Here is a 13,375-nt window from a genome sequence, read left to right on the forward strand (position 1 = left end):
GCTAAGAGATCCCAACATAGGATAAACTCTGTTGGGTACTATAGGTCCACTAGAGAGTCTTTAAATTCTCAAGTCATTGTTATTCACTATATTCCTAAGCATAAACCCTTTTAAGACAAAGGATGCACCACTTTGTTATTCCCTCTCATTTTATATGCTGCTATACTTTCTCATATGCTATATATTTTCTAGAATGCATCTTATCCCTTTTTGATCCTTGTCACTGAAGTGTATTTAAGAAATGAGTTAGTGAAGTAGCCAGAGACTACAGAATTTTAAAATTAAAACAAACACTAACAAAAGTATGCCTTTCCTACTCCAAATACCACTAAAGTAAAAAGAAACTTCAGGCCAATAATTGGATTTTGAGACAGCTGTAGTGTTTGATATTTTTATTTTAACACAGCATCAGTCACATATAAAGATAATTTTCATTTAGGAATTAGAATCTAGAGACATTCAATAAACTTAGCACTTATACTATTCTTTTCTTGACAAGCTGTGAAGTTGCTTTCTCAAAATTGGCATTAAGCAACAACAATTTATTGTAAAAATATTAAAGGAAATTCCCTGATCAGTGTCAGAATAAAATAACTAGAGCTTCAGGAGATACACCTCAGGACAGAGTGTAAGTCACAGAAGTCTCTCAGGAAGTGCTCATCACTAAGACATTTTTCAAGTATCAGTACCTGTTCTTCCATTTTATCCTGTCTATCAAGAGCAGCCTCAACAGCATCAAAGAATTCTTCTTCATTAATCAGACTATTAGGACCCTCCTAGAGCGCAAGAAACAAAACTAGTTAAAGTTTCCGCAGACATAAAAGTTCCACTTAAATTTAACATTAGAAATACATATTTATATTGTATATGTAACTGATGGAAGCAAATTTCTTCTGTAGACCTCAAATATTTTCACCAATATTCTTGGATTACAATTTCTCTGAAAATCTTTACTTGTTAAAGGAAGTGTCTCCCTCTAACAACGATTTTATGATAGTTGCATAAAGAAGAAAAAAACCAAGGAAACTGAGTAATGCTTTGACACCAAATTTAGGGTTTAATTAATAAATATCTTCTCTTGAAAATGTTTACAGTGTCAGTAAAGTGCATCTATTAACATAACTGTGTTGTGAGACTCCTTTCAAGTATTTCAGTGCCTTAAGGCACTAATATTCAGGTATGTGCTCAAAAATATAGCAAGAGAAGACAAAATTTTGGGGATCTCTATTGAAAATTCTTGGAAATAACAGTTTAACACTAAAGAGCAGGTAGAGTTAAGTCAAGCATTAAAAACTCTAGTCTACTAATTAAAATAGTAATTTCGTAAAATTAGGTTTACTGCTTTTACTGTATTGTAAAACAACCTAGTCCTCCAAACTAAAAAAAAATCCCCAACCTGTATATCAGCAGTGACACCTGGAAGAAGCAGCTGGGTTCATAATCAAATAGACAAAGTCCAGCTTCCTATTTATTTTATTCTTTTACAGTGCATGTCTCAGTGACAACAGTTAATCTAAGATCAAGTGCCTTAAATATCTGTACAGTACTATTTCTCAGGCTATGACTTGCAAGCAGAAATGTGTTTGATTAATGTACATGAAAGGGTCAAGCTCTTAAAAGTTATGCACACGTTATTACATGCGCACTAGCTTACATCAGTGTGGATGCCTCACCTGTGGAAGTGTTCAAGGCCAGGCTGGATGGGGTGTTGAGCAACCTGGTCTAGTGGGAGGAGTCCCTGCCTATGACAGGGAGATTGGAACTAGATGATCTTTAATGTCTGTTCCAACCTAAACCATTCTATGATTACCTTCAAAAGGCGGTTTACGAATCTTAGGATAGAACTAAATAACTCACCGAGGAGAATGCTGATGAAATGAAATTTAACAGAACAAAGGAACCTAAAATCTGAATTTGACAACACGATATTTCAAGTGGCAGTGACAAATTAAAAATTAATTGAAGTTAAACTCCATATTCTAGGACTGCCTCTGCTGTCAGAGTTTTCATATCTTTGCTTTACTTATCTCTACAGCTGAGCCAATAAAATGGGAAAGTACAATACAATTACATATAAGCAGTATCAAATCTATGACAAAATAACAAAAAATCAACAGAAGTATCTGTAAGAAACATACTTCAGACAAAAGCAAAATATCAAAGGTAAAGATATACTTCCACTCTCAAGAAATTAAGAACTGAGATTCTTCATACAGTTGCAGTTTCCAAGGTGAAAAAATAACTGTGGCATGAACACACTTGTAAATCACGCTTGCACTGGCTTGTGAAACTTCACTTTCACCCTTTGAGAAACAACCCAATCTCAAAAAATGTATTGGGTTGGTGTAGGTTTCTGTAGCTGGAGTGGCTACAGGGGATGGCTTTTGTGAGAAGCTGATAGAAGCTTCCCCCATGTCCAACTGGGCCAGTGCCAGCTGGCTCTAGGATGGATCTGCTGTTGCCACTGCCCAAGGCTGCACCCATCAGCAACTATGGCAGCACCTCTGGGATAACATATTTAACAAGGGGGAAAAAAAAGAACCCATGCAACTGCAGCTGCAGTGCTGCAGTATGTGCAAGTGAGAGTATGTGCAAGAAACAGCTCAGTAGGTACCAACAGGTACCAGTAAAGAGGGAGGAGCAGGAGGCGCTCCACATGCTGGAGCTGAGACTTCCCTGCAACCCCTGGTGCAGACCACAGTGAAGCAGCTGTGCCCCTGCAGCCCATGGAGGAGCAGAGATGCACCTGCAACCCACTGAGGAGCAGAGATGCACCTGCAACCCACTGAGGAGCCCACACTGGAGCAGGTGGATGCCCGAAGAATGATGTGATCCTGTGGGAAGCCCACACTGGAGCAGGCTTCTGGCAGGACCTGCGGCCCCATGGAGAGAAGCTCATGCTAGAGCAGGTTTACTGGCAGAACTGCGATCCCATGCTGGAACAGCCTGTTCCTGAAGGACTACATCCTGTGGGAAGGATTCAGGCGGAGCAGTTAATGAACAATTGCAGTCCATGAGAAGGACTCATGTTGGAGGAGTTCATGGAGAACTATCTCCTGTGGGAGGAATCATACACTGGAGAAGGGTAAGAGTGTAAGGAGTGCTCCCTGTGAGGAGGAGTGGCAGAAACAATGTGAGATGAACTGACCACAACCCCCATTCCTTTTCTCTCTGCACAGCTAAGGGGTAGAAAGCAGAAAATTTGGAAGCAAAGTTAAACCCAGGAAGAAGAGAGGGGTAAGGGAAGGGCATTTTTGAGATTTGATTAGTAATTCAGCCATATTTCCCCAAGTTGAGTCTGTTTTGCCTGTGTCAGTAATTGGTGAGTGACCTATCACTGTCCTTATCTGAACCCAGAAGATTTTCACAGTATTCCCTCTCCCCTGTCCACCTGAGGGGAGTAGTAGAGTGGCTTAGTGGGCACCTGGTATCCAGCCAGGGTCCCACCGGAAAAAGTCAGTGTTTTAAAAAATCTCAAAAGCAGAATTCGTACCTCATAGTCTGGCCCTCCGAAGTGGGACTTTTTCTTCAGTTCTGTCACAGCATTTTTGTATGCTTCTTCAATTCTTCTCCTTTTCTCTGTCTCCTGTAAAATTACATGACCATTTGATGCAGTGAGAATGAATTGTCAACATGCCAATAAATGGAATGACCAGGGTAGTTCTTTTTTCCAAGCAGCAACTGCAAAGCTGAGGAGTTTCTGAATTTATTTGCATATATGTTCCAATACACATGCATATATAATAGAAAGCTTGGGCAACTAAACTGCCTTGAGGATGCCTTCTAAGTCATGTGGAAGAAACCAGATCAGCAAGCAAAAATTGATTTCTAGTTTAAGTATAGTTGTTCATGGTTCATTGGGGGTCATACTTTGTGTCTGACACGTTCCATAAATCTCCTTGACTCAGATGCTTGGGCGGGGATAGCAAAAGGTAAAAAGTAAAACTGCTAAAAAGCTAACTTGCTGAATGTAGTGATACACTAACAAGTCATACCCTGTAAGTCTGCATCTATAATTAGGGCAGTGTGAATAATTTTGTGGACTCCACGCAGAGAGTGCAACTTGACTTCCTTCTCCCATAATAGGTTGTGACCGTACTAGCAGCCAGTCTATGTAGACACCAGATGGTGACTATAATATTGTATACTTTCAATAAAATAGTAGTAATGCCAAAATCAGATTAAGTCTAGTATTTCCTCTACAAATTCTGCATACTGCCAGATACTTTCCATGAAAAAGTTACAAACAATTCCGAAATCCTTGCAAAATTTTTGCAAGATATTTCTCTGTCCCCTTTCAAAATCACTTCAGGTGAAAGCAAGTTGAGAACAGGTGGACAGCACACACTACTTCTTGCAGATATGGGTATAATTATTCAGCAACACAAATTGAAATTCAAAGATTCAGTGGAAAACCCTGAAGCAATACTCAAAGGCTGAGTTTATCAACTGGGAATTTGGTGGTAACATTCACTCAAACACATTTTCCAGTTTACAATTAGGCAATAGTTTTGATGCAGAACAAGGTAGTATAGTTTTCCACAGGAAAAAAGAAAAAAAAGCACTTTGATGGAGACAATATTGTCTTTAACTGTGACTGTAGGCTTTTCCCTTCTGAAACTATCAAAGAGGCAGTACCTGCTAACAGATTTCATAAAAAATTATGCATGTTTATCTTTTTTGAAAGGAACTGGAGAGTTCTGAAGATGCATAAAACATGACTTGAGTATAAGTCACTGAGAAAAACATAGAAATTTTACCAGACTTGGAATGAAAAACAAAACAAACCCCACCCAAAACACAATTCCTCCTCCCATTCACCCCAAATCCCCACACCTTCTGTACTTCTGCAAATTAGTTACAATTCACATATGTCAAAATACAGCTCTCCAAATTTCCAGCTTCTCTTGGCAATAATATTAAAGAAGGCAGAAAAATGCTGCAGCAGTCAAGACAACATGAAAAGCATTATCACAAAGACTTTGCTGCAAGTAAAACAGTGGATCAAATACGACTGACAAAATCCTTTCCTTGTGTATCCATTTTTTAAAAAAGTCTATTTTAAAATACATTCAATGTATTATATACTGCACTGGAAACAAAAAGTCAAGCTCAAGATCTTAAGAGCTAAGTGTAAAAGGTGGAAAGAAAAGCTGTAACTACAATTACTTTAGATAATATTACATGCTTAATATTAATTTCATTCTGGACATTTGACTATTTTTGGTAATGAAAGAAAACTAACCATAGAATCTATACTTCTATCATCTCACAATATTTATTTCCTTTTCACAGAAGTTTACACACATATCCAAGAAAGCCAAAAGTACAAAGATCTACACCATTCTCATCCCACATCTATCAGAAAACAAAGTCTTTTGATCAGGCCCATAGTTATAAAAGCTACTCTTACAAAGTGATGTTTAAGCACTAAAACAAAAAGATAAAATTAAACTAAAAGCAGCTCTACCATTGTGGAATAGTGGTAGCAGAGGTCTGAATACAGTCAGTTGCTGTATTTAAGGGTATAGGCATCAAGATGCTGCTCACAGGGGGAGCATTTGTGGGAGGAGAGTGGGGTTGCCTTGTGGCAGACACAGGTGGGTCTTGCTAGCTCCAAAACAGATTCACTGCAACACACAGCTGAGCCCATCCACCATGTATGTGACACTTCTCGGGGGGGGGAGCAGTGAAAGAAGTAAAAAGCACTCAGTGGAGAGAGGAATTGAAAGAAAAAGTGAGGAACCACAGAGGAGATGCCAAGACAAAGAAGATGAGGAGATGCAGCTCCACGGCAGAGAACATATATATCCACACTACAGGCATATTTCCTGAAGGAACCCTGTCCCATAAAGGATCCACACTGCAAGAGATTTTTCCCAGAGGGCTGTCACTGATGGAGGCTACCTGCACTGGAGCTGGGAAAAAGCATGAGGAGGAAGGAATGGCAAAGATTAAGTATTTTGGACTAATTGCAACCCCCTCCATTCCTCACCCTGCACTGCCTGCTGCTAGCAGGCAGGAAGGTTATGGAACATACTACCTTCAAGTGAGAACACACAGCATGTACTAGACTATCAAGGCATCCAGCCCAGCCAGCAGGGATTTGTGAAAGGCAGGTTCTGCCTGACCAACCTGAACTTCTATGATAGGGTGACATGCTTAGTGTGTGAGGGAAAGGCTATGGACGCCATCTGTCTAGACTTCACTAGAGCCTTTGACACCATTTCTCATAGCATTATCCTGGAGAAACTGGCAGCTCATGGCTTGGATGAGTATACTCTTTGCTGGTTAAGAAACACCTGTCTGGACGGCTGGGCTCAGAGAGTGGCAGTGAATGCAGTTACATCCAGCTGGTGGCCAGTCACCAGTGCTCTTGGCAGGGCTCAGCACTGGGGAGCAGCTCCTGTTTAGTATCTTCATCAGTGATCTGGATGATGGGATTGAGTACACCCTCAGTTAGTTCAGCAATGACACCAAGCTGGGTGGGAATGCTGATCTGCTGGAGGGCAGGAAGGCTCTGCAGAGGGATCTGGACAGGCTGGATCATGGGCTGAGGCCGATGGTGTGAGGCTCAACAAGGCCCAGTGCCAGGTCCTGCTCTTGGATCACAACAACCCCAGGCACCGCCACAGGCTGGGGCAGAGTGGCTGCAAAGCTGCCCACAGGAAAAGGACCTGGGGGTGCTGGTGCCAGCAGCTGAACATGAGCCAGGGTGTGCCCAGGTGGCCAAGAAGGCCAATGGCATCCTGGCCTGGATCAGCAACAGTGTGGCCAGCAGGACCAGGGCAGGGACTGTCCCCCTGTACTCAGAATGGGTGAGGCCACACTTCAAATCCTGTGTTCAGTTCTAGATCCCTCAGTTCAAGAAGGACATTGAGATGATGTTCAGAAAAGAGCAACAGTGCTGATGAAGGGTCTGGAGCCCAAGTCCTGTGAGGAGCAGCTGAGGGTGTCTAGTCTGGAGTAAAGGATGCTCAGGGGGGACCTTCTCACTCTCTACAGCTGCCTGAAAGGAGGCTGCAGCCAGGTGGGGCTGCTCTTTTCTCCCAGGTAACAAGCACAAGGAGAAGGGGAAATGGTCTCTACTTGCAGCAGGGAAGGGCTACACTGGATATGAGGAAAAAGTTCTTCACTGAAAGGGAAGACAAGCACTGAAACAGACTGCCCCGGCAAGTGGTGGTGTCACTGACCCCAGAAATGTTACAGAAGGTGCAGATGTGGCACCAGGAACGTGGTTCAGCGGTGGACCTGGAAGTGTTAGGTTAACCACTGGACTTGATGAGGTTTGAGGTCTTTTCCAACCTTAATGATTTTACGATTCTAGGTAGAGTAGCCTACAGGGAAGGAATGAAGCTGAGCTCGGGAAAAGGGGCAAGAAAGCTGTGCTAGTGTTTGTCCTTCTGTCTCCCATTAATTTCCCATCATTTTAAACCAGCAACAATCTGATTTTCCACGTGGCAAGAATGTTCTGCCATGACAAAAACCAGGCAGCAATCTTCCTGTCTTTCTCTTGACCCATGAGCTTTCTCATTCTATTTCTCTCTCTAAGCTGAATACGTGGTGAGCACGTCACTCTTCGCCAAGGCTATCCCACCATAATTCTAGTTATTTCATTCAGTAAAAATTCTCCTCTTCCAAAAGGCTAGCAAAGAGTGGAATACAAAGTAATGACTTCATATACTAATTAAGGTACTTTACCATGCCTGCCCTCTAAATCCCAGAAAATGTCGTTGACAAATGGGACTTTTTGAAAGTTGCAAGTCTGCCAAAGCAGAGCAAGTTAAAAACACTGACGTTTCAGGAGCTTTTGCCCTTTTAATTCCTGGGGAAAGAAGTTGAAAGAAGTTTGTGAGTCCCTTTAAAATGTACCTACTCATGCTGTATGAGCTATTAGTCCCATGAGACCCCAAGTGAAATTCAGGTTTGAATTTGTTAACCACTTGCATCTTAAATAAGTGCTTTAAAGTTAGTCCACAAGAGAATAAAAAAAGTGACAAAAAGGAAATCTAAATAAATTCAAATTATATTTTAACATATATTCTTCATTAAAGTATACTGAACTACAGGTAAGGAAAACATCATTTCATCCATGCTCTAAGGAAAGTCTCATCAACACAAAGGAAGTGTGTTTGTCCAGCACAGGGAAGGCTTTTGCTAGGGGGACCTACCAACAGCCTTCCAATATGTTCAAGGGAGTCATAAAGAAACTGAGCCAGACTCTTCACAGTCTATAGGAGAAGGCTGAAAAATAAGCATCAGATACTGGAATAAAAGTTACTTCAACAGGATAGAAGGCAAAACTTTTTCACTCTAACAACAGGTGAGCAGCAGACCTGCTCTGAGGAGCTGTGCAGTCTACAGCCTTGATAAAGCCTTGAGCAACCTGGTCTGACTCAAGCTGTCCTTACTTTAAGAAAAAGGTTAGAGGAAGATAGACCTCTTGAGGTCTGTATCCAGCCTGAACTCCCCTATGATCCTACAAACAGGCTTCAAGTTTTGGACCTACTGTAATTCCCCCAACTGCTCAGCTGAGCCAGTAACGAATTGTTGACAGAAGACACAATACAGTGAGACAGGGCCAGGCCTTTGACATATGCACAAACAATACAGAAGACAGGGTTCAAACATGGATGCATTTTGTCTGAAAATGTTCATTCTTGAATAGTGTACCACTAAATAGAGTAAGATTTGATACATGATTTGTATCACATGGAAACACGTGAAACGAGAACAGAACAACAGCTGCACTGCACACCAGCCAGCAACAGCAAGATTCTAGGAATTAAAGCCTGAATTACAACCTGCCATGCCTCCAACAGCAGATCTCAGGCAAGAACACACGGCTCATTTAGAGGTGTTACAGTGGTTGAGTAAGTTCAGCATGAACTATCACTGCCATTAGAATAATAGATATTCTAACACCACATACAGAAGATTTAGCCGATTAGTGTAAAGCATAACTTAATCTCACCAATCTCCTAAAGGAGATAATTGTATCTTGAGAAGACATTTAAAGTTAGAACTGGTTGTTCTCCCCAGTATTGTCTCCATCTCTTACCATACTAAAACATTTCAGAGACTTGCACATCATTTTGCATGCATGGATAATTAGGTCTGTGTTAAAAGGCTGCAAGCAATACACTTACTACTATGAAATAATTCCAGGTTCTTTGCAGATATAAAGAACATAGGACTACCATCTGAGGAAGCGCTATGAAAAAAAGACTATGATGAAAAGACCTACTGTACCACCAGTCAGAATGAGGCTCCTTAACATTTTATAGGGTTAATAATGAAAGCACCTGAAATTAATAAATGCTGTACATAAAAACAAAAGCAGTTGATGGAATACAAAAGTTAATAACAGCTTATGTGAAATTTCAATTTCAAGCTAAAGAAACTTTTTTTTCAACAAAAATAAAAGGAAAATGATCTTACCTTATCTAGCCTTTTTTGCCAGCTTTCTTCACGTTTTACCATGAGTTCAATACAATGAGAGAGCGTAGCAAGGATTCCAGCAGTAGTTGCCTTGAAAGTTATAGCTTCTCCTTTAAAATCTATGCCATTAATTCCTTTGGGTGTCACATGCGGAAACACTGAAAACACATGAATGAGATCGCTGATAGCTGTCTTTAAATCAAACAAGCGCTTCACATGTATGTGTTATATTTGAAGACAACAGACTGGCTAGAAAGTTAATTTAAAAATAAAAATCTAAAGTGGTAATAATGTCCACAGCTATCCACAGGATAAAGAAAGAGATTCAAAAGGAGAAACAGATCCTTGCAGCTTCATCTTGCTATACTGTATTCCAAGCCTGCTTGTAATGCTGTATTACTCTGCACTCTGCAAATCATGTGGGTGGAGGGAGTGGTAATAGTTTGTAACAATAGCAGTTTGATAGCTTGAAATGGGGCCTAATTAACACAGAGCAACCTTAAAACATATCAGACTCAGAATTAAGAAAGGAACAATTTCAAAATGTCATCAAACCCAAAATGTAAAATTCAAGGTTGTTTTAAGCATGTAATTATAGATTTTAAAACCTCAAAGTAAAAAGGTATAAGATAAAAGCATCAAATGAGCTGAATTTTCCAAGTACTGTGAGTTTTACAGTTCCAAGAACTACTTCATGCTGTCAACCAGGCCATCTGTTGCTAAGGCTATTTAAACAAGTAGTTTAAAATGTGTGACAAAAAAAAGTACCTATTATATGTCAAACTGGTATGTAGGTTGACATAATAACATATCAAGCATTGCACATGAATATCAGAAAATATTACAAAGCAGAAGTAACACTCAAGTTGAAGCTGACTGAACCCAGCAAGTTAAAGTAACTCCTGCTATGCCAAAGTGCAAGCTCATGACTTATCACCTAGCTTGATATAATTTTTTTCTCTGGTCTGTCAGTTTGTCAATGTACCACTGTTAAAATTTTAAAAGCACAATTTAATATTTGAGTAAGTTTATCTGTCTACAAGAGCAAAGCAGAGCTTTCGAGCAGTTCCATTCTGTAATTATAAAGCAGAGTGTCTGCACTTGGGAACAGAAAGCAATCGTCACATGGTCTTCAGCACTGGTTTTATATGCTCCCCCTTTCAAAAGGAATCAATCTCTTTTTCAAACAAGTGATTACAGACTACACACTACTCCAAATACCTCAGACGCACAGATACTATGGTAGAACACAACACTTTTTTTTTTTTTTTTCATGTTAATCAAGAACATTCCCTAAAAGGTAAAGGTGATGGGGACTGGAGGGAAAAAAAAAAGAAAGCAAGAGAAAGAAAAAACTGTTTCAGAAATGATAATGAGAAGACCAGCTCTCCTACCCCAATAGCTGCAAATGGAACACAGAGGGGACTGAGATTGAAAGTGGCATAAGCTGGCAAGAAGGTGATGCAGTGACTCCACTGGAAATAATTAGAATTATACAAGAACTTTTGCCCATAATACTTCACAACTGAAAAAGACAGTTTTACACCAGTAATTCCTCCTGTTGGTGTAGGCTATGTTCACATGCAGGCTTAACAGCACAGCTATAATGCTTACAGATGTGATTTTTCTCTCTCAGTTAGGAAATATGTAGATGTCCTGAAGAAACTGCCACCAGCTGCAACACTGTATAAATAATTTCAGAAATCTCTATGGTAGAATTTAAGGGAAATACAACAACACAGGTTAATTTCCTGGAGAAGAGAGCTTTTGTCCCTTTCTAGGTCTCAGCCACATCTCATTAACACTTCCATACAATTTTAGTCATCACATATTCTAAGCCATTCTTTAAAGAATAGTCTCAGAGTAGCTGTGATAGATGCAGAGCTGCAGACTTAAAGCCAGTGCGCAAAGCTTCTTTCAGCCATTACAATAATGGGCAAAAATGAACATGTTGCAGAAGGATGTAAAACCTATTTCTTTGAAGAGATGGTCACTCAATAGGTTTCTTGTGATGGATACAAGTATTTTGATTCATTCCTAATCACAGGAAATATCTGTCTTTCTGAAATGTGTTGGGAGATGACTTCAACCCTCACCTCAGGAACAACTGAGCTTCAGCACTGTAGAAGAACTTTTGAGGAGATTTTCTGTTTGGAGAGACCAAACATCTTTCTGATTCCTTTTTTACACTTTTTTTCATGTCAGCTATAGATTGATTACTTCAAAATTAAATCAGGCATCTGGAGATCTATATTGAAAGGTAAAGACTAATAGGAAAGTGTTCTTACTGTTGCAACTTCTCTTTGGTTATCAAGCTCCATGCCATCAACTGAAAAAAGCAGGATAATTTGTCCCCACCTTAACTTCAATTTCAACATCTTCCAAGCAGTTCCGTTTTCATTATCCCATCTATGCTCTATTTCTGATTTATTTTCTCTTGTGTTTCATACAAGGAATTCTTCATACCATGCTTTAACCTTCAATAGCTCTTCAGCTTTTCTCTCCTAGACCTCTGTGTCTGTTAGGATATCCCTTCTTGTACCTGAGACTCTGCTTGTAATAATTTCCCACTCTTTGATCAAATCAGTTTTCCAGTGAAACAGGAAAGTATTCTAAAGATAATAAGTAGAAAGACATTCTTTCATCTTTTCCATTTTACGCCCCCTTAACATATTATGTCACTAAACTAATTTTAAGTGAAAAACAAACATTTGTGTCCATGACCCACTTATTGATACCTGCTGTTGTTATCTTCTGTGGATAGCAATAGGATCAATATGATTCCTCTAAGAACAACCCCAATTTTTCAGCAATATTTTGGCAAATATTCTTCCTCCATTGAAAGCACAAAAATCCAACAAATCTCTGCAGTAATTTACATCAAATTTCTCTCCTTCAGCCTTGGTACCATTTCCATCTTTATAGTTCCAGTACAAAAGACACCTTCCATATTCAAGGAGGTTCCTTAAGTAGGTTACACCTGCTCTTCCTATTCTTAGAAAATTTAAATCCAAGTATGTTCTCTTTCCAGAGGGGATGAATGGGAACATTTTGAGATGAAGAGTCTACATTCCTAAATATATAAGATCCCAATGGGTAAATATGCATCAGCCAGACACCATACCTTGGTGGTTTATATAAATGATCACAGTTACAGTTACCAGACCTTTTAATTGGAAAGTGACCAATATATTTAAACAACTTCATAGTACTCTACTTAGCTCTTCACTTAAAGATCTTGGAGAGCACAGAAAAGAAAAAGCCTCTCTATCCATATCACCTTCAGAGAAGTACACAAATGTCCATACTCACATTAACTTTCTCATCCCACCCAGAGAACAAACTGCAAAAGACAATGTGAATATGGTCCCTTAGGTCAGTCTTAAATCGAATGATTTGAGCTTCAGATTGGTGCACTAGTAGTTTGAACAGTAGGCTTAAACACTCCTCCGTATCACAGTAAGCTAAATTAAGAGGTTGAACCTATGCCTCACTTCCTGAAGCACCGAGTGGAGAAGAGTCTCAGAATAAACAGGCAATCACTTGTCAGCTACAGTTAAGATTTTTACAGTCCTTCCAGGACTGAACAGAAATTTCAAGAACAGAACCTGAAATCTGAGAAACCAAATTTTAACAGCTGCTCTGAGGCTAAGCTTTAAAAAAGGGTGAAGATAAATCTTTCATTGCCAGTTAGTCTGAACTACTTTTCTGCCCAATACATGACCATGGCTGTCTCAACCTGAGACATCTACTTCCCCCACTGTATCACTTAAGATTCCACTTAATTTTTCATTTCTAATCAAGCTTTGCGGCACTCAGCTACTAAATATTTAATGAATTTAGCCATTAGAAATCAAACTGAGGCACAGAAAAACTAAAATGGGGACTGTGCTAGTTTGAAAACAAACCAGTGGGAGGCACCAAGTCAGAATAA

The 13,375-nt window shown here is 39.8% G+C and overlaps 1 protein-coding gene across 6 annotated transcripts in view; it reads right to left on the bottom strand.

Annotated features, from left to right (window-relative positions):
• CERT1 (ceramide transporter 1) overlaps positions 1 to 13,375 on the bottom strand; it is an 81,024-nt gene that overhangs the window by 13,819 nt on the left and 53,830 nt on the right. For 5 of the 6 annotated variants that reach the window (XM_042013111.1, XM_042013110.1, XM_042013115.1 and 2 more), the window contains 3 exons: positions 9,442 to 9,599; positions 3,494 to 3,586; positions 690 to 776 (listed from right to left, as the gene is read on the bottom strand). In XM_042013111.1, coding sequence (XP_041869045.1) covers positions 690 to 776; positions 3,494 to 3,586; positions 9,442 to 9,599 — 338 coding nt within the window. The remainder of the gene's footprint in view (positions 1 to 689; positions 777 to 3,493; positions 3,587 to 9,441; positions 9,600 to 13,375) is intronic. The other variant, XM_042013112.1, reaches the window with a different exon arrangement.

This window comes from Corvus kubaryi, unplaced genomic scaffold (genome assembly GCF_017639235.1).
Source record: "Corvus kubaryi isolate FWS band 111438036 unplaced genomic scaffold, C.kubaryi_AGA036_p1.0 split1-37296, whole genome shotgun sequence".
Classification (NCBI taxonomy): Eukaryota; Metazoa; Chordata; class Aves; order Passeriformes; family Corvidae; genus Corvus; species Corvus kubaryi.